Source organism: Chiloscyllium plagiosum, unplaced genomic scaffold (genome assembly GCF_037043375.1).
Source record: "Chiloscyllium plagiosum isolate Xiang-an unplaced genomic scaffold, Cpla_swu_hap1 HiC_scaffold_25, whole genome shotgun sequence".
Classification (NCBI taxonomy): domain Eukaryota; kingdom Metazoa; phylum Chordata; class Chondrichthyes; order Orectolobiformes; family Hemiscylliidae; genus Chiloscyllium; species Chiloscyllium plagiosum.
The window spans coordinates 2,164,653-2,190,079 of NW_028270163.1; the positions used below are offsets into that span (position 1 = coordinate 2,164,653).

The 25,427-nt window shown below is 42.5% G+C and overlaps 1 protein-coding gene across 1 annotated transcript in view; it reads left to right on the plus strand.

Moving 5' to 3' along the window:
• myo15b (myosin XVB) overlaps positions 1-25,427 on the plus strand; it is a 267,080-nt gene that overhangs the window by 131,133 nt on the left and 110,520 nt on the right. The window contains exons 16-20 of the mRNA XM_088000375.1: positions 1,524-1,763; positions 5,299-5,392; positions 8,637-8,756; positions 11,267-11,480; positions 20,375-20,471. Coding sequence (XP_087856501.1) covers positions 1,524-1,763; positions 5,299-5,392; positions 8,637-8,756; positions 11,267-11,480; positions 20,375-20,471 — 765 coding nt within the window. The remainder of the gene's footprint in view (positions 1-1,523; positions 1,764-5,298; positions 5,393-8,636; positions 8,757-11,266; positions 11,481-20,374; positions 20,472-25,427) is intronic.

The following is a 25,427-nucleotide window of genomic DNA, read 5'->3' on the forward strand; positions in this document are numbered from 1 at the left end:
CCATCCCCAATCTGCACTGAGGTAGCTAATATCAGCCATGACCACATAGGGTCTAAAATTAGCATTTTGAAGACTTCTGTTCATGTTCACATGAATGTGCACGTGGTTGGCTGACTTACCGAGAGTGCTACTCATTCATCCTACTCTCTTACAAGTTTCTCCCTTTCAAATACTTATCCAATTCCCTTTTGAAAATTACATTGAATTCTATTCTTTCTAACAGAAAATTCCAGATCACAATTAGCTGCTTAAAAATAATTTGCAGTCTGTCACTGGTTCTTAAATTTGTGTCCTTGTGGTTACTGATCAGTCTGCCACTGCAGACAGTTTCTCTTTATTTACTCTATCAATTCCTATCATAATTATGACCTACAGGGTGTACAATGGCTCCGTGATTAGCACTGCTGCTGCATAGCACCAGGACCTGGAATCGATTCCACCCTTGGGTGACTGGCTGTGTGGAATTTGTACCTTCTCCCCATGGGTTTCCTCTGGGTGCTCCGGTTTCCTCCCACAGTCCAAAGATGTGCAGGTTAAATGGATAGGCTATGGGAATTGCAGGGTCAATAAAGGGCTTGATGGGCCAAATGGCCTGCTTCCACACTGTAGATATTCTATGATTCCTGTCTTTAGCCATTTCTATTCCACAGACAGCAATCCCAACATATCTAATTTGTCAAAGGAAATAACATTCCTCCTCTTGATATCTCCCATGGTCACTCTCCAAGACTTTGACATCCTTGCCAGGCAAGGATGGAATGGAGCTTGCGGTCTTCCTCTTACAGAAGGAGGCCACTATTCCCAACAAGTCTGCACTGACCCTCCAAAGAGCAACCCAGCTCCCCACTGTATCCCCATAACTAATCCACCTAGCCTTCACACCCTGGACACCACAGGGAAATTTAGTATGGCTAATTAACCTAACCTGCACATCTTTGGACTGTGGGAGGAAACTGCAGTACAGAGAGGAAACCCATGCAGACACAGAGCAAACTCCACACGGTCAGTCACCTGAGGGTGGAATCGAACCCATTTCCACGACACTTGAGGCAGTAGTGCTGACCACTGAGCCCCCATGCCATCCTGTAGTTTAGTAGCTTGTCATGACTTCTTAATTCTGTTTCAAGCTGAGTTGAGCATCAAACCCAACATCCTAGTCACTATTGAGACTGCTTATTTCCATATCGGTATCACTGTGTGGCTCTATCATGTCCCATATGTATTAGTGTTGAAATCCTTTGTCATGTTTCAGTCTTGATCACACCAACATATCCCTTCATGGCCTCCCATTCCCCACTCTCCACAAATCCCACCTTGCATAAGATTCAGCTTATTTGATGTTTTTCCGTATCCCTTATCACCTTTGTCTTTACCAACCTTTACAGAATCCCCAGTCCACAAGATAAGATCTTTATTGTTGTAAGTAAAAGTCAGTTTTCTGTGACACATGGCTGCTGTGGAGTCATTTACCTGTCTGCCCCGTGTTAAGCAACATCAATCTGATAAGTGTTTTCTTTGCCCAGGCCCAACAGATGACAATTCAGGCCATGTCAATAAGTCAGCAACAGCAACAGGAGCGACAGCAAAAGAAACAAGAGCAGCAGCCTGTCTCTGAAACTCCGAAGGCCCCAACACCACCAAAAATCAAAAGTAAACCTGTTGTGCCTGCTCCACCTCAACAGCAGAACAAGACCAGTGTGAAGACTGAACCTGTTGTTAAAAAGGATCCCCCTAAAGAGAAAGAAGTACATCCTAAGGACATGGTATTTACTTTATTCATGATATTTATCCCACCCCTTTATCTCAAATATCAGGACAGCCAGGTTTGGGCTTCAACTTGACTTGGTCTTTTACTTGAGAATAAAGATAACCAGAATTGGGTTATTCCTTGACCTTGAGGAGCAGGTCAACTGAATCTATACATGGCCTCGGCTTCTCTATCAGCATTTGCTGAAGGAGTAGGAGAGTTAATTGTCTTAATTTATGTCAAGTAGGTCTCGATATTAATGTATACATCAAATGAGATGCATCGTAGTATTAAGATGCTTACATATACAAATGGGATTCATGGGATGTCAGCATCATTGGCTGGGCCATCTTTATTGCCTCTCTAAACATGCTCACAATTAGGTTAGTTTCCATCCTAGATTTTGTTGAATTCAAATTTTACCATTTGGGATGGTTGGATGTAAATTGTGGTGCTCCATGGTTCTGAATTACGAGCCCGGTGACATTACCACTCCACCATCATCTACTCTTAAATTTCTGGTATTCAGATAACAGTGAGTTAAGGCATTATTTTAGCAAATTATCAGAGTGGAGATGGAGGGCCTGGATATCCTGAGAGGAGACGACTGAGGGTCTGTTTGTGGTTCTTTGTCTGACTGGGTGCCTCCTGCCACTGCACTTTCTCTTTGTAAGGAAGGGCCAGTAAGTACATGACAAAATACACTAAAAATCTTGGCCGTAAATGCTTACAATCACAAGTGACCCCTTTTACATAGACTTGTCTGAAGACCAGTCGAGAACAGTCTGCTCCATCCCAACCTCCACTTGCTGATCAGACAATCCTCCTCAGCTAGCTAACTGTGATCTGAGGCAAGCTTTCTGTTAAGCTTTTTTTTCATACAGACTGTCTGTGTTCAAACTCTGACACTGACTAGTTTCCAGTAAATGATCAGCTTGTCTATTATTAACCATCAACAATGTGTTGTCTATCATGGTGATTTTGATTAATTGCTCATTAAGAGTTGTTTGTGTCTACCTGGAAAGAGGCTTATTCTGAGTTCATGAGCTTTGAACTCAGCTGCTGTCATTTTTGGTATATAATCAGCCTGTATGATAGTTACACAGCACAATTTGAGAACTAAACAAAGACTTGGCTGATGCATAGTCCCTTATTCATGCTATCTTCATGATTCTTATAGTCACCCGTTCCCACCTCGCTGCCTACTTGTCTTCTTTTCTGGTTCCCAGCCCCTGCTATATTAGTTTAAAACTCCCCAACAGCAGTTGCAAAAAACTCCTCCAAGTACATTAGTTCCATTTTGGTTCAGATGTAGTCCATCCAATTTGTAATAGTCCCAACATCCCCAGAACCGGTCCCAATGTCCATCAAATCTGAAGCCCTCCCTCCTATACCATCCCTCAAGCCACGTGTTCAACCTGCCTATTTTTTCATTTCTACCCTGGTTAGCATGTGGCACTGGTTGTAATCCTGGGATCGCTACCTTTGAGGTCCTCCTTTTTAACTTCTCTTCTAGCTCCCTGAATTCTGCTTTCAGGACCTCATCTTGTTTTTTTACTTATATCGTTGGTGCCTATATGCACCACGACAACTGGCTGTTCACCCTCCCCTTTTAGAATGCTCTGCAGCTGATCAGTGACATCCCTAACCCGAGCACCTGGGAGGCAACATACCATCCGGGAGTCCCGTTTTCAGCCACAGAACCGCCCTTACAATAGAATCCCCTACGAGTCTTTTTCCCGCCCTTCTGAACAGCAGTCCCCGCCACAGTGCCATGATCTTGGCAACTGCTGCCCTCCACTGGTGAGCCATCTCCCCCAACAGTATCCAAAATGGTATACCTGTTTTGGAGGGAGATGACCACAGGGGACACCTGCACTGCCTTCCTACTCTTTTTCTGCCCTTTGGTCACCCATTCACTGTCTCCCTCAGCAATTCTAACCTGCGGTGTGACCAGTTCACTAAACGTGCTTTCCATGACCTCAGCATTGCGGATGCTCCACTGTGAGTCCATCCGCAGCTCCAGAGCCGTCATGCGGTCAAACAAGAGTTGCAGCTGGACACACTTCGTCCCTGAGCTCCCACTTCAAGCAAGAGGCAAATGCCACAGGTCCAAGGTCCCCTGCCATTGTAAGCCTTAGCTTTATATCAACGAACAAAAAACCAAACAAGACACTTAAATAAATGAAAGAAAAGAAAAAGAAAAAATAAAACCTTACCTTACAGAGTCTTTTTCTTCTGGTTAAAGGAGGGGTTGAAGGTGGGAGGGAGCTATTACACGTGTAGTATCTCGGGTTTAGCTGCTGCCCAAATATGTACTAAGTCCTTACCTTCCTGGCACCCTCCTGGTCTCCACATTATCTCCGCTCTGTCCCCCGCTGCTCCTGGACAGGAAAAAGGATGGGGACTTCGAAGGTAAGAATTTAAACAGTTTCCTTAACTTCCTGGCACCCTCCTGGTCTCCACATCACCTCTGCTGTGTCTCACACTGCTCCTGGACAGCTGATAGTGGCAGAGCATGAGCCTTGTTGGGAATAATAGCAGAAAGAGAGTGAATGTGAAAGAATGTGGCACTTACTCTGGCCAAATGAAGAGATTCATTGATCTTCATATGCCACTGTTGCCATTCTTTCAGATAATCGAGATGGCATTGACTCAGATAGCAACCTTCGCCCAGGTTGCCAGGGTCTGGTGGCATGGCTTCCTCTGCTGGTCTGGTAAGAGGACTCCTCTCCCTTGCACCATCTCCTCGACAAGGACTTGTAGATCCTGTACAGGATTTGTATCAGGACAACATCTTCCCTTTCTGTATGTAAAAATGCCATCCTTAACCAAGTAGGTCAGCTTCAGAATACCACTGCTTGACCAGGTGCACAGTGGAGGCTTTAAGATTGTTGGTTATTAAGTGGACATCCAGTGAGTTGTTCCAGGAAAGGTGAATGGTAAGATAGAGATATAATTGTCATGAAAGCTGTCATAGAAAAGGGAACGGTAATTATTGACATGGTTTGGTAACATATGATGAGAAATCTCACTGGGCCTTACAACAAGAATTTCTTCAAAACACCCAACACAACTCACTTAACCAAGAAGCAAGTAAGTTTCAGCTCATTTTGTTTTTGATTATAGCAAAGCCCTGTCTGATGTCTGAGATATAAAAAATCCCATGGCATTATGTCAAAGGGCTACAGTGTAGGTTACTCCATGTTCTAGTTTGTAATGAGTCTTTATCTTGTTTCTGTAAAAAACAGACTTTCTGCTCATTATCACATTTCTGTGTGTGGGTATTTACTACACCCAAATTGGCTTATGTCTGTCTTCATTATGGCAATGACCATATGTTAAAAGATTCCATTGGCTATAAGGGACTTGTCTGAGGAGATAAAGGACCTATATAGATGCAAACTATTTCATTCTGCAGGAACCCTCAGTGAGAAAACCTGGCTTGTAAGAATTACATTTTCTATTTTCTTGTTCATTTTCCTCTCTTCATGTTGTCAGGAGAAAATCAGATATTTTGCTCTATAACGTCTGATGGCTTCTTTCTGTAGGATGTCAAGGCTGACAGTGATGGTGTTGCTGATGACTTGATTACGGAACAAGTTGAATCTTTTCAGCAGAAACGCGATTTCTTCCAGAAGCTGGGTAAGAATTAGAAACACAAGGAGGACATTCAGCCCATCAAGCTTGTTCCACATTTCAATTAAATCATAGCTTATCCACATCTTCATTCTCTTTACCCACTTTGGTTCAATAACCCTTACATCAACAAAAATTTTCCAATCTCCATTTTTAGATTTTCAGTCAAACACCAGCGTCAAATACACTTTGGGGAGAGGCTTCGAGATTCCCATTACCTGTTTTCTGAAATCATCCTTGAACAGCCTAGCTCAGATTTTAGGAATATGCCCTCTCGGTCTTGATCCCCCTGAGATGAGGAGATGGTTTACTTTTATCTGCCTTATAAAATGCCTGAACTATCTTAAATACCTCAATCATAAAACCTCTACATTCAAATTGATACAAGACTACTCTATGCAGCCTGTACTCCTAAAGTAATAGTTTTCAATCTGGCATCATTCTGACAGAATTGCCATATGCACCCTCTTCAAGGCTGGTTTACCTATCCTGGAGTCAAAAGCCAAGAACTGAATGCTGTACTCCAGCTATGGTATTGCTAGAACCTTATATAATTGTAGCAAAACTTCCATCCTTTTGGTGTTCGTGGCACATTTGAGAGGAAGGTAAGCAGCCAATTCGCCTCTAAATTGGATTTTGTACCTGACCGTTACGTTTTGGTGATTATTGTACTTCAATCTCCAAATTTCTGAGCTCCCCCACAGTTGTGAATTTCACCTCATTTAGATGAATTCCCTGAATTTCTTCTATCTCAATTTCAAAGCAAATGTCCTGCATTAAATTTCATTGACTCAGATTAAACTTTGTCACAGTCACAGGATCAGTCTGGGCGCAGATACAGAATAACAAAAGAAACAAGTCATAGGTTGGAGTACGTTTTACACCCCTAACAATTGCTACACTGCAGGCAGAATATAAACCAAGAAATGTTGGGAGTTTGTGTGAAAGACACAAATAATTGTGAGTGAACAAATGAAATGGGGCAAAGCTAGTCATAGAGTCATAGAGATGTACAGCATGGAAACAGACCCTTCGGTCCAACCCGTCCATGCTGACCAGGTATCCCAACCCAATCTAGTCCCACCTGCCAGCACCCAGTCCATATCCCTCCAAACCCTTCCCATTCGTATACCCATCCAAATGCCTCTTAAATGTTGCAATTTACCAGCCTCCACCATTTCCTCTAGCAGCTCATTCCATACACGTACCACCCTCTGTGTGAAAAGGTTGCCCCTGAGGTCTCTTTTATATCTTTCCCCTCTCACTCTAAACCTAAGCCCTCTAGTTCTGGACTCCCCGACCCCAGGGAAAAGACTTTGTCTATTTATCCTAGCCATGTCCCTCATAATTTTGTGAACCTCTATAAGGTCACCCCTTAGCTCCAGCGAAAACAGCCCCAGCCTGTCCAGCCTTTCCCTATATCTCTATAGTGTGTGGCACGGTGGTTAGCACTGCTGCCTCACAGCACCAGAGACCTGGGTTCAATTCCCGCCTCAGGCGATTGTCTGTGTGGAATTTGCACATTCTCCCTGTGTCTGCGTGGGTTTCCTCCAGTGCTCCGGTTTCCTCCCACAGTCCAAAAATGTGCAGGTCAGGTGAATTGGCCATGCTAAATTGCCCGTAGTGTTAGGGGCAGGGGTGGGTTGCGCTTCGGCAGGTCGGTGTGGACTTGTTGGGCCGAAGGGCCTGATTCCACACTGTAAGTAATCTAATCAAATCCTCCAATCCTGGTCTTAAGGAATAGTTTATAGAAAGTGTTCAGGACAGTTTCTTTGAACAGCATGATATGATACAATCTGGGAATAAGCTACTTTCAATGTGGTAATGCCTATCAGGTTGAATTAATTCATGATCTCATAGTTTGGATCGGCACAGGCTTGGATGGCCAAAGGGCCTGTTCCTGTGCTGTAATTTGCTTTGTTCTTTGTTGTTTGTAAACAATCTTATGGAACAAGCGATCAAAGCACAATGGAATTTCACATTCAGTTCGAGTGCGAGAAATCTGAGCTTGAAACAAGTATAAATGTGAAAGAAAAACAATTACAAAGTCTGTGGACATATTCGCTAAAATAGAGTCGGAGAACTGGTTAAACGGTACAATGGAAGGTAGACAGTAGCAGGCAGTTGGAGGCATATTTCAAACTTCAAAATTAAGCATCAGATTCAATCATATTAACTGATAACTAGGTGTTCCTTTACCATTAGATTCTAGATTTAATTCTAGCTTATCCATCCATTTCAGTATAGCTTGTCCTCTTGTTAGTTGAAGAATACATATGATTAAAATAAATGGGGATTCAGCAACTTCAGTCAAATATTACTATCTTGTTCGCCTGCTTTCAGCAAAAAAATCATAGCCAATCAAGCACCATATAAGTTGAATTGAAACTGGAGTGTGGTTCTTGTGGGAAACTGGAATACATCTTGTTGGTTTTAGAAATAAGCTGGCTTGGAATTGAAAGAAAGATTAGACCTAACCAGAAGAATTAAACCAAACAGGACCAAAATATAGAACTGCAATCTGTAAAGAATAAAGGTAATGTGGAACTACCAATAGTGTAGCAAACACTATCTCAAACTCTGTCAAATTACAACAAAATAAAGAAGAAATAGGATGGTTTAACTTTACAGATTGAGAAATGTTTAGTTTCTTTGGAGCTAAAGAAAAAGGGATTAATCCCCCTTTTGCAAGATAAATAATAGACAGGTTTGCCCTCTCCTGACCTGATACTTATACAACCCTACAATAATGAAGGTGTTGACTGAAGTTGCTGAATCCACATTTATTAGGCTACAATTAGCTGTAAGGTGAGGAAACCTTTTGAAGTGAAAATCAAGAGTGTGGTGCTGGAAAAGCACAGCAGGTCAGGCAGCATCCGAGGAGCAGGAAAATCGATGTTTCGGGCAAAAGTCCACCAGGTTTGAGGCTGGGAGCCTTGGGAGTGGAGAGATAAATGGGAGGGGCATGGGGCTGAGGAGAAGGTAGCTGAGAGTGCAATAGGTGAATGGAGGTGGGGGTAATGGTGATAGGTCAGAGGGGAAGATGGAGCGGATAGGTCTTTAGAAGTGAAATCCTAGGACCCATCATTCCAAAGTCTGCTGGTCCTCCCAAATATACCACATATTACTCAGCAAAATACCCCAAAATATTGATGTCAGTGATAACTTTCCTTTATCAAAGCTTTGCGATTACATGTGTGAGCCCTTGTTCCTTGAAGTTCAAAAGTTCCCTTTCTACTCTTCCTCACAGAGAAAGAGGAGCCTCTTCACGTAAAACCTCCATCCAAGATATTGCTTCCCAAACCAGAGAAACCAGAAAAGAAGAAGGAGTCAGAAGAATCCAATAATTCGGAAGTGGAGGAACACAAAGGTATCTGAATATTGGGAACCACATAGATTTCAAAGATATAACGCAATAAGATTTAAGCTTTCACTGAATCAGTTGATTCTGTTTAAATTCTCTTATTCAAAAAGCAATCAGATTTCAGAATCATCATTGTTATGAATTATCATTGCTAATCACTTACTAAAGAATATGTTTGTCTGGGAAATTCCATGTCACTGGTGTTATGTACCGGGCTAGACCCCCTCAAAACATTTCAAGGAAGTAGCCCAGATCTTAACTTTGCTAGTTGTTATAAGCAGGTTCTGGATCAGTGGTGCTGGAAGAGCACAGCAATTCAGGCAGCATCCGACGAGCAGCAAAATCGGCGTTTTGGGCAAAAGCCCAGATTCCTCATGAAGGGCTTTTGCCTGAAACGTCGATTTTGCTGCTCGTCGGATGCTGCCTGAATTGCTGTGCTCTTCCAGCACCACTGATCCAGAATCTGGTTTCCAGCATCTGCAGTCATTGTTTTTACCTCGTTATTAGCAGGTGTAATAGTGGATATTCCAGGAGTGATGCAGCTGGTCAAACCACTTAGTTTTAAACAACAGAATTTATTTGCAAGATTACTGAATGAAACACAAACAAAAGAGGACAGAATACAAAATAACTTAACCTATCCAAAAATTCAACAGATTATCCCAACTTAATGATGCTGTTCCAAATTCCTGCAACAATCCTCATAAACAGCCCTTGGCAAAAAAGGTATAATCAAACATTGGGTCTTACAGGATAGAGAGAGAGAGAGATGGCAGAGAGATTCAGTATGGAACAACTTCCATCTAGCTGTTTCTAGGGCCAGCAGCCTCAAAACTGACTGCCTGCTCTCAATGAATAGCCAGTTTACTAAAACCAAACCAAACCAGAGAAAAGCCGAGCTGAGAGAACTGGCCACTCCCCTTTCATTGAGAAAGCATTCTCAAGTAGTTAAATCCACACTTTTCACAATTGCTGTTTTACGACCAATCTGAAAAAAAAAACCAAGGACAGCAAAACCTTGTTAAAGGAGTAGCATTGTCACACTGGTCATGGGTCTGTGGGTCCTTGTGTGGCTGATAAACCCAATCCTAGAGCTAGATCACTAACCACACATTCAGCAAGTATTTCTGTGAGGTGGAATTGGTCCTTTGCCTTGAGGAATGAAACTAATGGAAATGGGTGTTTCACCTTCTCCAATTTGCATGGCTTCTATTCTAAGGCCAACAATCGTCACTGAAGGGTAAGAGTAGAGTTTATAAAAGTGTGGTCTTGGCTCTGAGTCTCATCTCAGGAAGAGACATTAGTAAATTTGGGCTGGGATGTGGGCCTACATTGCACAGAGCAGTATAGAGTGTGAAATCTGACCCTTTGAATCAGGGCAACTCATTAACCTCTGGTTCATTGCTGTCGTCACAAGCAGCAACACACTTTAAAGTTTTTCTCATGGACAGCCCATTAGAAGTAGACTGGCAGAAATCAGGTTATATAAAACAGACACCTAGCATGGCACAGATTACATGACAGAAGTGAAAATTTCTGGTAAATTTCTGGTAAAAATGTCATTCCATCCACAGCCCATGTCTTGAACAGGAGTTAGGCCCTTTCTGTGGGCAAATAGGATGGTTAACAATTCTTTGAGGACTCATTCCTGAAACTGGGCTGCAATGGGCCTGCTCCAAGTCTCATGAAACATAGTCCCTTCATGGGAACAATATGACGCAGCTTCTAAAAAGGATTTTTAAAAGTTAGATCATTAATAGGATGTGGAGCCTGGGGAAGCAACCCATAATTCCTGACTGCCAAATGCCTTATTGCCAGGGAAACAGCCAGTCTAATTTATTCTCATTGTTCTGCAAGTGACCAACAATCTGAGGCTAAATTTTGAGTGGCCTCTGGTGCACATCAATACACCTCCAGCCCAAGAAAAGGCCAAATTGGATTTCTATCCTTATTGCTGTATGTCTTATAATATCCATCTAACCACAATATTTTAAAAGTCTTATGACTAGCATGTTATTCCCATTTTTTCAAATTAATTTAAACTGCATGCAATATAATCTTGTCATCTAAAATTTCTTGAAATAATTCTGTTAAATGATCAAAATATTTAGCCGTTTTTAAATTCCAAATAGAATAATTAGAACTATTGAGCTAATTGAGTACTCCTGATACAGTTCTGAGAATTATGTAGATTGTATATGTTCAGAATTCAGATCTTCCTCAGTCAAATCAGGCTCAAAAAGCCCTTGGCCACTCTAACAGCTGGTCTTTCAGCCAGTAAATGTGGAGTTGCTGATTGAAGTCAGTTTGCATTAAAGTGCTGTTGAACAAAGTTACTAGTGTTGCAGCGGATTATTATAATAAACCAGGGACTGTTCAGTTCCCTCATCCTCTGCCCCATTCCATCGAAACACTGTGATAGAATAACATCAACACTAGTGTTTGTCTTTGCAGAATATATTGAATATCATTACCTTTGACAAACCTCAACTGAAATAGTCTACTTATTTCGACAGTGAGCCCTTCTCCAGCAAACTCCACCAAAGACACGGAGCAGAAAGACAAAGGAAATGAAAAAGACCATAAGACAGAAGAAGAAAAGAAGGAACCAGAGGTAGTGAAGTCCATCCAGACCAACACAAGACCAGAACCTAGTCAGAACATCCGAGAAATAATCAAATTGTACCAGAGCCAGCCAAAACAACCTCCACCCCTCTACCAACCTGTCAGGTGAGAGCAAAGAGCAGAAGGTCCACATTTTGGACTGTGAACACTAGACAATATTCAGGAGAGACAGGTAATGCTGAGGTAGGTCAGGGATCCAGACTGATGCCTCAAAATGGAGGTAAGAAAAACATTTAAAATCAGACAGCCCATGGAGACAGGTGGCTCAGCCGTGACTGTTGGGACCTCATGCCTGGCCTTCCCTCCCCTCAGCCCTTTATGTTTGGCCATGGAGACTCCAATAAGTTGGTTCCTCCAGTCTGTTGGCATAGGGTCATAGGCATAGGTTTAGGGTGAGAGGGGAAAGATATAAAAGAGACCTAAGGGGAAACTTTTTCACACAGAGGGTGGTATGTGTATGGAATGAGCTGCCAGAAGAAGTGGTGAAAGCTGGTACAATTGCAACATTTAAAAGGCATTTGGATGGGTATATGAATAGGAAGGGTTTGGAGGGATATGGGCCAGGTACTGGCTGCCCACAGGAATGAATCCCCTCAGTGAGCAGATGGGCCACAGTTCGCTTCATATTGGCCACATTTGGATCAGTATGGGCAGTGTGAGCATCAATTGACATCCTCAGATCATTGGAAAGGACCGTTTATAATTTAGACCATTGTGTCCCCAAGAGGGAACAAGCACATCTGGAGAGAGGGAAAATGATCAAGAAGTGAGGGTTGGGTGAATCAGGGTCAAACAAGGCCACAGTGAAAAATAATGGGACGGGATAAGTAATGTTAAAAAGACATGCTTTAAGGCTTTGTTCCTTAAAGCACTAGAATTTGCAATAAGGTAGATGAAGTAATTGCACAAATAGATGAAAACAAGTATGATACAATTGTAATTACAGAGAAATAGCTGCAGGGTTAATTTTATTCACTCAGGGAATGTGATGAGCATTTAGTGCCTGTGCTTAGCTGCCCTTGAGGGTGTGGTGATGAGCCACCTTCTTGAATCACTGCAGTCCACATTGGTGCAGGTTGAGCCAAAATGCCTTTAGGAAGGAAGTTTTGGGATTTTGACCCAGTGACAGTGAAGGATATACACTATCTACAAGTCTGGATAGTGAGTGACGTGGAGTTGAACTCATCCATGGTGACCAGCGATGAGAACTGATCATCTAGGGGTATTCAGTATTGAGAAAGAACAGACAGAAAGGAAAAAGTGGTAGAATTGCATTGCTGGTTGAAGAGGAAATTAATGTAATAGTGAGAAAGAATATTAGCTTCAATCATGAGGAATCTATATGGATAAAGCTGTCGAACACCAATGGGCAAGGAATTGTTGGGAAAAACCAGAGATAATGTTGGGGAAAGCATTAAGCAGGAAATTAAAGAAGCATGCATTAAAAGAACATTGTAATTATGGATTAATTTAATCTACATATAGATTGGACAAATGAAATTAGTCACAAGATAGTCACATTCCTCCTTTGAGGAATATGTATGGGATGGTTTTCTGGACCAATACGTTGAGGATCCAACTAGAGAACAGGCCATTCAAGACTGTGTATTGTGTAATGAGGAAAGAATAATTGGCAGTGTAGCTGTGTAAGGCCCTTTGGGGTTGAGTGATCATCATATGGTTGAATTCCTCATCAAGGTGGAGGGTGACATAGATGCTTCGAAAAACTAGGATCTTGAATGTGAATATAGGAATCTACAATGGTATGAGGCTTGAGCTGGCAGTGATAAATTGGGAAAGGTTACTTAAAGGGATTATTGTGGATAGGCAATGGCAAACATTCAAACAGTGCAAGGAGAAATTATTTATCCCTGTTTGGAGCAAAAATAAAATGGGAAACATAGCCAAACTACTGCTTATAAAGGAAATTAGAGATAGTACTGGACCTAAGGAAGAGGCACACAAATTGGCCAGAAAAAAACAGCAGACTTGAGGATTGGGAGCAGTTTAGAATTCAGCAAAGAAGCACTGTTGATTAAGAAAGGGGAAATGGAGTACAGAGTAAGCTTGTGGATGACATGAATTCTGACTGATTAGATTAGATTCCCTACAGTATGGAAACAGGCCTTTTTAGCCCAACAAGTCCACACCGACCCTCCAAAGAGTAACCTACCCAGACCCATTTCCCTCTGACTAATGCACCTAACACTATGGGCAATTTAGCATGGCCAATTCACCTGACCTGCTCATTTTTGGACTGTGGGAGGAAATTGGAGCACCTGGAGGAAACCCACGCAGGGATGGGGAAAATGTGCAAACTCTCGGCTTCAATTCCCACCTCAGGCGACTGACTGTGTGGAATTTGCACATTCTCCCCGTGCCTGTGTAGGTTTCCTCCGGGTGCTCCGGTTTCCTTCCACAGTCCAAAGATGTGCAGGTTAGGTGATTTGGCCATGCTAAATTGCCCGTAGTGTTAGGTGAAGGGGTAAATGTAGGGAAATGGGTCTGGGTGGGTTGCGTTTCAGCGTGCTTCTGTTGGGCCGAAGGGCCTTTTTCCACACTAAGTAATCTAATCTAATCTAATCCACACAGGCAGTCACCTAAGTCCCTGGTGCTGTGAGGCAGCAGTGCTAACCACTGAGCCACTGTGCCACCCCAGATAAAGGCATTGCTGAGATTCAAACTCAAGATCTCCTGTTTACTAGACAGGCGCTTTAACCAACTAAGCCATGGCGCTTAAGTAAACCTTTTGATAGTATATGAAGAAAAAAAAGATTGGTGAATACAAATGAGAGTCTCTTACAGTCAGAAACAGGGGAATTTATGATGGGGAACAAAGAAATGGCTGACGAACTAAATACATATTTTATGGTCTGTGTTCACAAAGGAGGACCCAAATAACATAATGCTGAAATTTTGACAAACACAGGGTTTGGTGAGAGAGAAACTGAAGGAGATCAGTATTAGTTGGGAAATCGTGTTGGAAAAATTGATGAGATTGAATGCAGGTAAATCCCCATGGCCTGATATTCTACATCCTAGAATATTTAAGTAAGTGGCCCTCGATATAGTGGATGCATTACTTCAACAATGGGCGGCACGGTGGCACAGTGGTTAGCACTGCTGCCTCACAGCGCCAGAGACCCGGGTTCAATTCCCGCCTCAGGCGACTGACTGTGTGGAGTTTGCACGTTCTCCCCGTGTCTGCGTGGGTTTCCTCCGGGTGCTCCGGTTTCCTCCCACAGTCCAAAGATGTGCAGGGTCAGGTGAATTGGCCATACTAAAATTGCCCGTAGTGTTAGGTAAGGGGTAAATGTAGGGGTATGGGTGGGTTTCGCTTCGGCGGGTCGGTGTGGACTTGTTGGGCCGAAGGGCCTGTTTCCACACTGTAATCTAATCTAATCTAAAAAAAAATCTAAACAATCAAACTCTCTCGAAACTGGAACAGTTACGAGAGATTGGAGGTAGCTAATGTAACTCCTCCATTTCAAAGGGATATACTGTGAGAAAATTGGGAATTATAGACCAGCTAGCCCAATTTCTGTAATAGACAAAATGCTGGAGCCCATTGAAAAAGATTTGATAGGCAATTATTTGGAAAACAGTGGCAAAATTAGACAGAGCCAGCATGGATTTACGAATTGATTTGCTTAACAAATTGGATATCTTCAAGGATAGTTGGATGGGGAACCGGTCAATGTAATTTATTTGGCCTTTGACAAAGTCCCACGTAAGAGATCCATGTATAAAATTAAAGCACATGGGATTAAGGTACATTATTGAAATGGATAGAAAATTGGTTAGCAGACAAGCAAAACAGAGTAAGAATAAATAGGTCATTTTCCAAATGGCAGGCTGTGGCTAGTGGGCTACCACATGGATAAGTGCTAGAACCCCAGCTATTCACAACATGTATTCATAATTTGGATGAGGGTACTAAATATAATATCTCCAAATTTTCAGATGACACAAAGCTGGGTAAAAGAGTGAGCTGTAAGGAGGATGCAGAGATGTTTGTGTGATTTGGGCAAGTTGAGTGAGTAGACAAATTACATGGCAGATGCAGTATAATATGGATAAATGTGAAGCTATCCACTTTGGTAGGAAAGACAGGAAGGCAGATCATTGTCTGAATGGCTATAAATTAAGAGAGTGGAAAGTGCAATGGCACCTGAGTGTCCTCATATGCCAGTTGCCAAAGGTAAGTATGCAGATGCTGCAGGCAGTAAAGAAGGCAAACTATATATTGGCTGAAAGTGAGAGGATTCAACTACAGAAGCAGAGATATCTTGGTTTAATTATACTGAGCCTTGATGAGATCACACTTGGAATATTGTCTCCTTTGGTCTCTTTATCTGAGGAACATTATTCTTGCTGTCAAGGGAGTGCAGCGAAGTTGACCAAACTGATTCCTGGGATGGTGGGTCTGACATTTAAGGAGAACAGTGGGAAAGGTTGTGATTGGGTGGGGGAAACAGTTGGGAAAAGAAATGTGAGTTATTGGAAGAGGGAAAGCACATGCTTGTGCAGCAAAGGGGGTCTGATTTGAAGGTGTATAGGTAGGAGTGGGAGAGGGAGGGATAGTGATTGGATGAGGAATATGATTATAGGTTTGTTTCACCTTTTCTCTTGGAGCCCTGCATCAAGAGCTGCCTGTGAGCCATTTGTCTGAAGCTAGCTTGAAAAACCTTATTTGCAGATATAAAGGACAATAATATTTCAGGAGTAGCCCTATATATCACTTTCGATGTCTCCAACAATGAGCAGTACAACGTCACCGCATCTCCCCTCAGAGATTCTACTTTGAGAGTTTGATTAGCTTGGAACTATTTTCGAAAGCAGAACCCCAAAGGTAATAACCTCTGGATTATTGATCAGAAGTGGTTAGACCATAAGAACATAGAACGTTACAGCTCAGTACAGGCTCTTCGGCCCTTGATGTTGCGCCGACCTGCAAAATTTATCTGATGCCCATCGAACCTACATTCTATTATTATTTATATGTATGTCCAATGCCAATCCAAATGCCCTTAACATCGGCAAGTCTACTCCTGTTTCAGACAGGCTGTTCCACACTCCTCCTACTCTCTGAGTAAAGAAATTACCTCTGATATCTGTCCTAAATCTATCACTACTCAATTTAAAGCTATGTCCCCAAAGTGTTAACCTTGACCGTCCACTGTCCACCCTATCTAACCCTCTGATTCTCTTATATGTCTCGATTAAGTCACCTCTCAACCTTAGAACATAGAACAATACAGTACAGAATACGCCCTTCGGCCCACAATGTTGCGCCGAACATTTGTCCTAGCTTAAGCACCTATCCATGTACCTATCCAATTGCCGCTTAAAGGTCACCAATGATTCTGACTCTGCCAGTCCCACAGGCAGCGCATTCCATGCCCCCACCACTCTCTGAGTAAAGAACCTACCCCTGACATCCCACCTATACCTTCCACCCTTCACCTCAAATTTATGTCCCCTTGTAACACTCTGTTGTACCTGGGGAAAAAGTCTTTGAACTGTCTACTCTATCTATTCCCCTGATCATCTTATAAACCTCCATCAAGTCACCCCTCATCCTTCGCCGTTCCAATGAGAAAAGGCCTAGCACTCTCAACCTATCCTCGTACGACCTATTCTCCATTCCAGGCAACATCCTGATAACTCTCCTCTGCACCCTCTCCAAAACTTCCACATCTTTCCTAAAATGAGGCGACCAGAACTGCACACAGTACTCCAAATGTGGCCTTACCAAGGTCCTGTATAGCTGCAACATCACCTCACGACTCTTGAATTCAATCCCTCTGCTAATGAACGCTAATACACCATAGGCCTTCTTACAAGCTCTATCCACCTTAGTGGCAACTTTCAAAGAGCTATGAACATAGACCCCAAGATCCCTCTGTTCCTCCACCTTACTAAGAACCCTACCGTTAACCCTGTATTCCGCATTCTTATTTGTCCTTCCAAAATGGACAACCTCACACTTGACAGGGTTGAACTCCATCTGCTACTCCTCAGCCCAGCTCTGCATCATATCTAAGTCCCTTTGCAGCTGACAACAGCCCTCCTCACTATCCACAACTCCACCAATCTTCGTATCGTCTGACCCACCCTTCGACTCCCTCTTACAAACAGCAGAGGACCCAGAACTGATCCCTGCGGAACTCCACTTGTAACTGGGCTCCAGGCTGAATATTTATCATCTACCACCATTCTCTGACTTCGACCAGTTAGCCAGTTCTCTATCCAACTGGCCAAATTTCCCACTATCCCATGTCTCCTGATTTTCCGCATAAGCCTACCATGTGGAAACTTATCAAATGCCTTACTAAAATCCATGTACACTACATCCACTGCTCTACCCTCATGCTTGGTCACCTCCTCAAAGAATTCAATAAGACTTGTAAGGCAAGACCTACCCCTCACAAATCCGTGCTGGCTGTCCCTAATCAAGCAGTGTCTTTCCAGATACTCATAAATCCTATCCCTCAGTACCCTTTCCATTACTTTGCCTACCACCGAAGTAAGACTAACTGGCCGGTAATTCCTGGGGTTATCCCTATTCCCTTTTTTGAACAGGGGCACAACATTCGCCATTGTCCAGTCCCCTGGTACCACCCCCGTTGACAGTGAAGACGAAAAGATCATTGCCAACAGCTCTGCAATTTCCTCTCTTGCTTTCCATATAATCCTAGGATATATCCCGTCAGGCCCAGGAGACTTGTCTCTCCTCAAGTTTTTCAAATTGTCCAACACATCTTCCTTCCTAACAAGTATCTCTTCTAGTTTACCAGTCCTTTTCACACTCTCCTCTTCATCAATACGGTCCCTCTTGTTTGTAAATACTGAAGAAAAGTACTCATTCAAGACCTCTCCTATCTCTTCCGACTCAATACACAGTCTCCCACTACTGTTCTTGATCGGACCTACCCTCGTTCTCGTCATTCTCATGTTTCTCACATATGCATAAAAGGCCTTTGGGTTATCCTTGTTCCTACCTGCCAAAGATTTTTCATGCCCTCTCTTAGCTCTCCTAATCCCTTTCTTCAGCTCCCTCCTGGCTATCCTGTATCCCTCCAAAGCTCTGTCTGAACCTTGTTTCCTAAACCTTATGTAAGCCTCCTTCTTCCTCTTTACAAGACATTCAACCTCCCTCGTCAGCCAAGGTTCCCTCACACGACCATCTCTTTCCTGCCTGACAGGTACATACATCTCAAGGACACGTCGTATCTGTTCCTTGAAAAACCTTCTTCTTTCCAATGAAAGCAGTCTCAAGTCCCTCAGCCTTTCCTCGTAAGACCTTCCTTCCACACCAGGCAACAGCCTAGTAAATCTCCTCTGAACCCTTTCCAAAGCTTCTACGTCCTTCCTATGGTGCGGTTACCAGAATTGCCCACAACACTCCAGGTGTGGCCGCACCAGTGTCTTGTACAGCTGAAGCATGACCTCATGGCTCCAAAACTCAATCCCCTTACCAATAAACACCAACACACCATATGTCTTCTTAATAACCTTATCAACCTGGGTGGCAACTTTCAGGGATTTATGCACCTGGACACCGAGATCTCTCTGTTCATCACCAAGAATTTTACCATTAGCCCAGCACTCTGCATTTCTGTTACTTCTCAAAGTGTACTACCTCACACGTTTCCACATTAAACTCAATTTGCCACTTCCAAGCCCAGCTCTGCATCTTATCTATGTACCTCTGTAACCCACAAAATCCTTCGGTTCTATCCACAACTCTGCCTACTTTAGTGTCATCTGCAAATTTACTAACCCATTTTTCTACGCCTGCCTCCAGATCATTTATAAAAATGACAAACAGCAGTGGCCCCAAAACAGATCCTTGTGGCACACCACTGGTAAGTGAGCTCCAGGATGAACATTTCCCATCAACCACCATCCTCTGTCTTCATTCAGCTAGCCAATTTCTGATCCAAACCACTAAATCACCTTCAATCCTGAAACTCCTTTTTTTGTGCAATAGCCTACAGTGTGAAACCTTTGCTACTGGACCTGCTGTGCTTTTCCAGCACCACTCTAACCTAGAACCTTATCAAGCACCTTACTGAAGTCCATATACACCATATTAACCACCTGACCTTAATCCATCTGTTTTGTCACCTTCTTGAAGAATTCAATAAGGTTAGTGAGGCATGACATACCTTTCACAAAACCGTGTTGACTATCCCTAATCAAATGATTCCTTTCCAGATGATTATAAATCCTATCTCTTATTACCTTTTCCAACACCTTACCCACAACCAAAGTATGGCTCACTGGCCTATAATTACCAAAGTTGTCCCGACTCCCTTCCTTAAACAAGGGAACAACATTTGCTATCCTCCAGTCTTCTGGCACTACTCCTGTCGACAATGACATAAAAATTGAAGCCAAAGGCTCTGCAATCTCCTCCCTGGCTTCCCAGAGAATCCGAAGATAAATCCTGTCTGGCCCCGGTCTTATCTATTTTCAGATCTTCCAAAATTGCTAAAACCTCCTCTTTATCAACCCCTCAATCCCATCTATTCTTGTCGCCTGTATCTCCGTATTCTCACTAACATTGCCATTGATCAATCTCTGGATTATTATCTGAGCCATGAACGAATCAGTTGAAGGTAAATAAGATTAGACAGCTCAATACATGGCTTAAAGATTGAAGTGGAAGAAACTGGTTCCAATTCTTGGGGCACTATTGAACACTTTTGCACATGTTTTGTATCAGATTCGGTGTCATTAAGTTTCTAAGTCAAAATATTCACCTTTGAACTGGACATTTTGCTATTAATGCAAACAATATCTTTTCTTTATTGTTACTTGGTAAAAAGAAGCAAACTGTTTTTTATGAATGCTGAGTCCCTTATTTTGTCTGCAGCTTAAAATATTTTGCCCTTGAATGGAAGCCAATGGATGACCAGCTTTGCTTTGGTTGTTCAATGTACACTGACCTGTTGGACCCCACATCTAATGTTTATCTTCCATTGCTGTAGGAGGTCAGTAAAACCATTCCTGAAGAAAAATGATCCCAAGGACGAGGCATTATCTCTTCTAGGAATGAGAGGATCAACATCTCCCACTGCAGTAGAGGTAAGTGGGGGTTGGTTTAGCTCAGTTGGCTGGATGGTTGGTTTGCAAAGCAATGTAATGTAATGTTTAATCCCCATACTAGCTGAGTTTACCATGAAGGATCTTCCTTCTCAATCTCTCCCCTCACCTGAGGTTGGTGGCCCTCAGGTTCCATCACTACCAGTCATGTCTCTCTAATGACAGAGAAATCCTTATGGTCTGGTAAGAACATGGTGACTTGACTTGAGAGGTAATCTTTCCAACTCTGCTTGAAAGTACTCCTGGAGATTTAGTCACTCCAATTTCTTTCTTTGGCTTTCTAAAACATAATTACCATAGATTAATTGCTGTCCTTCAAATGTACATAACTGCCCTAACTGACAGCCTGTCTGCACCTACTTAACTAGTTGCAAATGATGGTTACTGACAAGTGAAGCTGGATGAAAGGAGCAAATTGCTACATACATTCTGGATACCAGGCTGTTGACATTTCTATTGCTGTGGAAGAGTTTCAACGTAGACAGTGTGAACAGTGATGGTCCTGAAATGGAAATGATGTTGATGCTCTGCTACTCTCTGCATTTGGACATGTGCTGAAAGAAGTCATCGCAGGAATCTAAAGTGGCTACAACAGCAGTGCTGCTAAGCTTTTTCCCATAATGACCCCTCAATTTAAGGCTTGAAAATTTCTCAGACCCCAGAGCTATGAGATTGTGACTGGGTTGGGAATGTTGGATAGGCAGAGATCCCTAAAAGGGGTTAGGGGTATTGTTGGAGACCAACAACAGCTGGAAAAGGAAGGGAAGGTGAGTTTAGAACATAGAACAATACAGTACAGAACAGGCCTTTCAGCCCTCAATGTTGCACCGACCCGTGAATTATTCTCAGCTCGTCCCATCATCATCCATGTGCTTATTCAAGGATTGTTTAAATCTCCCTAATGTGGCTGAGTTAACTACATTGGCAGGTAGAGCATTCCACGCCCTTACCGCTCTCTGAGTAAAGAACCTGCCTCTGATGTCTGTCTTAAATCTATCACCCCTCAATTTGTAGTTATGCCCCCTCGTACAAGCTGACATCACCATCCTAGGAAAAAGACTTTCACTGTCTACCCTATCTAATCCTCTGATCATCTTGTATGTCTCTATCAAATCCCGTCTTAGCCTTCTTCTTTGAAATGAGAACAGACCCAAGTCTCTCAGCCTTTCCTCATAAGACCTTCCCTCCAGACCAGGCAACATCCTCATAAATCTTCTCTGCACCTTTTCCAATGTTTCCACATCCTTCCCGAAATATGGCGACCAGGACTGTACACAATATTCCAAGTGTGACCACACTAGCGTTTTGTATAGTTGCAGCGTAATATTGTGGTTCCGGAACTCAATCCCTCTCCCAATGAAACCTAACACACCGTATGCCTTCTTAACAGTGCTATCAACTTTCAGGGATCTATGTACAAGGACTCCAAGATCCCTCTGTACATCCACACGACCAAGAATCTTTTCATTGACCCAGTACTCTGCCTTCCTGTTATTCTTCCCAAACTGCATCACCTCACATTTAGCTGCATTGAACTCCATTTGCCACCTGTCAGCCCAATCCTGCAGTTTATCTAAGTCCCCTTGCAATCTGTACCATTCTTCCAAACTGTCCACTACTCCACTGACTTTAGTGTCATGTGCAAATTTACTAATCCACCCACCTATGCCTGCGTCTAATTCATTTATAAAAATGACAAATGGTAGTGGTCCCAAAACAGATCCTTGTGCCACACCAGTAGTAACCGGACTCCAGGCTGAATATTGTCCATCAACCACCACTCACTGATTTCTTTCAGAAAGCCAGTTTCTAATCCAAACTGCTAAATTACCCTCATCCCATGCCTATGCATTTTCTCCAACAGCCTGTCATGTGGAACCTTATCAAAGGCTTTTCTGAAGTTCATGTCTCCCACGTCAACTGCTCTACCTTCATCTACATGCTTGGTCACCTTCTCAAAAAACTCAATGAGATTTGTGAGACACGACCAGCCCTTTAAATGACAAAGTTTTAAGTAAAAAAGCAGCAAACCTTGGACTGGGATTTTCAGGATAGGAATCAGGCCTTAAAGAATAGCCAATAGGTCACACCCAGTATTTTTTTTTAAATTCCAGAATTTAAAGGGGCCTTGCAGCTGTTATCACTGTTGCTGCAATTGCTACCTCGGGGCTTGCAACTCAAAATTTCTGACTCGTAGACCTACTAAGGTCATGACCCATATGTGGGAAGATCAGCACTCAAGAAAACTGAACAAAAAAAAATGCAACTGAAGATGGCTGAAGTCAAATACGTAGATGGAGTACTCACCATGAAAGAAATTCACTTTGATCTTGAAGTAAGATCTGTAGAGCAATATAACGATTCTTCTGGAGTACTGTGTCCAATTCTGGTCATCCTGTTACAGGAAGGATATTATCAAGCTGGAGAGAGTTCAGAAGAGATTTGCCAGGATATTGTCAGGAATGGAGGGGTTGAGTTATAAAGAGAGGCTAGATAGGCTGGGACTTTTTTCACTGGACCATAGGAGTTGCAAGGTAATCTTATCAAGGTTTATAAAACAATGAGGGGTGTAAAGTGAATGGCAAGTGTCTTTTCCCTAGGATGGGGGATTTCAAGACTAGAGAGCGTATTTTAAGGTGAGAGGAGAAAGATTTAAAAAAAACATGGGGGCAATTCTTTTAGACAGAGGGCGTGTGTGTGGAATGAACTTCCAGAGGAAGTGGTGTATGTGGGTATAGTTACAATGTTTAAAAGATGTTTCAATAAATACACAAATAAGAAATGCTTGGAGGGATATAGGCCAAGCGCAGGCAGGTGGGAGTAGTTTAGTTTGAGATTATGGTCAGCATGGACTGGTTGGACTAGAGAGACTGTTTTCTTGCTGTATGACCGTATGACTCTATGACAGAATGAAGAAAAAGCAGTGCAATGATGTGTTGTATTCATGAACTTTAAGACCATAAGACATTGGAGCAGAAGTTAGGCCATTCAGCCCATCGAGTCTGCTCCGCCATTCAGTCATGGCTGGTAAGTTTCTCCTCTCCATTCTCCCGCTTTCTCCCCATAACCCTTGATTCTCCTTGACTATCAAGAATCTATATAATCTCAGTATTAAATACACTCAATGACCTGGTCTCCACAACCTTCTATGGCAATGAATTCCATAGATTCACCACTCTCTGGCTGAAGAAGTTTCTCTTTATCTCAGTTCTAAAAAGTCTTCCTTTTATTCTAAGGCTCTGCCCTCGGGTTCTAGTCTCCCCTACCAGTGCAAACATCTTGCCAACATCCACTCTGTCCAGGCCATTCAGTATTCTGTATGTTTCAATTAGAGCCCCCCTCATCCCTCTAAACTCCAGCGGGTATAGACCCAGAGTCCTCAAATGTTCCTCATATTATTAAACTTTTCATTCCTGGGACCATTCTCTTGACCCTCCTCTGAACACGCTGCAGGGCCAGTACATATGTCCTGAGATATGGGGCCTAAACCTATCTAGCAAAGTCGTGGTTAATCTATCATAAAGTGTGAACCTGTATGTAAGCTCACTGCTAATGTGCTGTGATATTGGGACAGAACTCGAATCAATTTTCACTTGAAGCAAACAGCTATTAATAATGGCTTGGACTCTCTGCAACTCAGCAGAGACACTGAACCTGAAAGATACATATCTTGCTCTGATCATGCACTCACTACCAGAGAGGAACATCTTCCAGAAATGAGAAAATTTCAGACAAGTAGACAAGCACAACTCACATGAATGCTGTTAAAAGATTTAAATGGTTCAGATTATGGATGAAATGCCCGTGCAGAGACAGACAAAAATGGGACTGATTGGAATTAACATACAGTTTTTGTTCTTGAGAGAATCGCTGTTACTTGTGACTGCAAATAATAGGACATGCAATCTTTTTAATTAAAAGGGGTGTATTGGGAGAAATGAATTTGTAAGGATTTGTAATAAAAGCTAAACACTGCAGATGCTGGAAATCTGAAACAAAAACAGAAAATGCTGGAGATACTCAGAGGTTTGGAAGCATCTCTGGACAGGGAAACAGATCACATTTCCAGTCTTATGTGACTCTTCTTCAGAACTGCAAGGGGCTGGAAAGTGTGTTTTTTTTTATGCTGTTGACAGAGGAAGAGGAGGAATGAGTGGAACAGATGGTAAGGGTGCCCAGAGCAAAAGACAAAGAGAGTGATGGTAAAGGAGTGATAGAGATGTAAACCAGCTCTAAATAATAGTTGTGTAAAGTAGAAAAAAATGGTCTTTACCAAAGAGGGTGATGCTCCCCTGACCATGGTGACAGAGGAAGAAAATCTATCACTTGAACAGTTAAAACTGATGAGGAAGAAATCTGGGATGGGCTATTGGTGCAAGGCGCTGGGATCAGGTTAGATGTAGCCAAGGATTTTAAAAGAAGTATGGGTTAAAATTGCAGGGGCACTGGCCACAATATTGCAGTCTTCCTTGAGTGAGGTGCCAGAAGACTGGAGAAATTTAATCATAACTGCCTTGTTCAAGAAACATAAGCCCTGCAGTTACAGGTTTAACCTCAGTGGTGGGGAACCTTTGAGAAACAACTATTTAGAATAATATTAGTAGTCACATAAAAATGGTGGGTTAATTAGGAATAGTCAGCATGGATTTCCAAAGAGAATGTTTAACTAATTTTCTGAAATTTTTTGATGAGGGAACAGAAAGGGACAATAATAATGCTGTGGTTACAGTGTGCATGGACCTTCATAAGGTGTTTGATACAGTGTCACGCAGCAGATATCTAAAAATGGTTATAGGTCATGGGTGTAAAAGGGACAGGAGCAACCATGGATACAAAATTGACTGAGTGATAGGAAACAGTGGGAAGCAGTCAATGGATATTTTCCAGGCTTGAGAAAGGTTTATAATGGAGTTCCCTATACAGTCAGATCAATATATC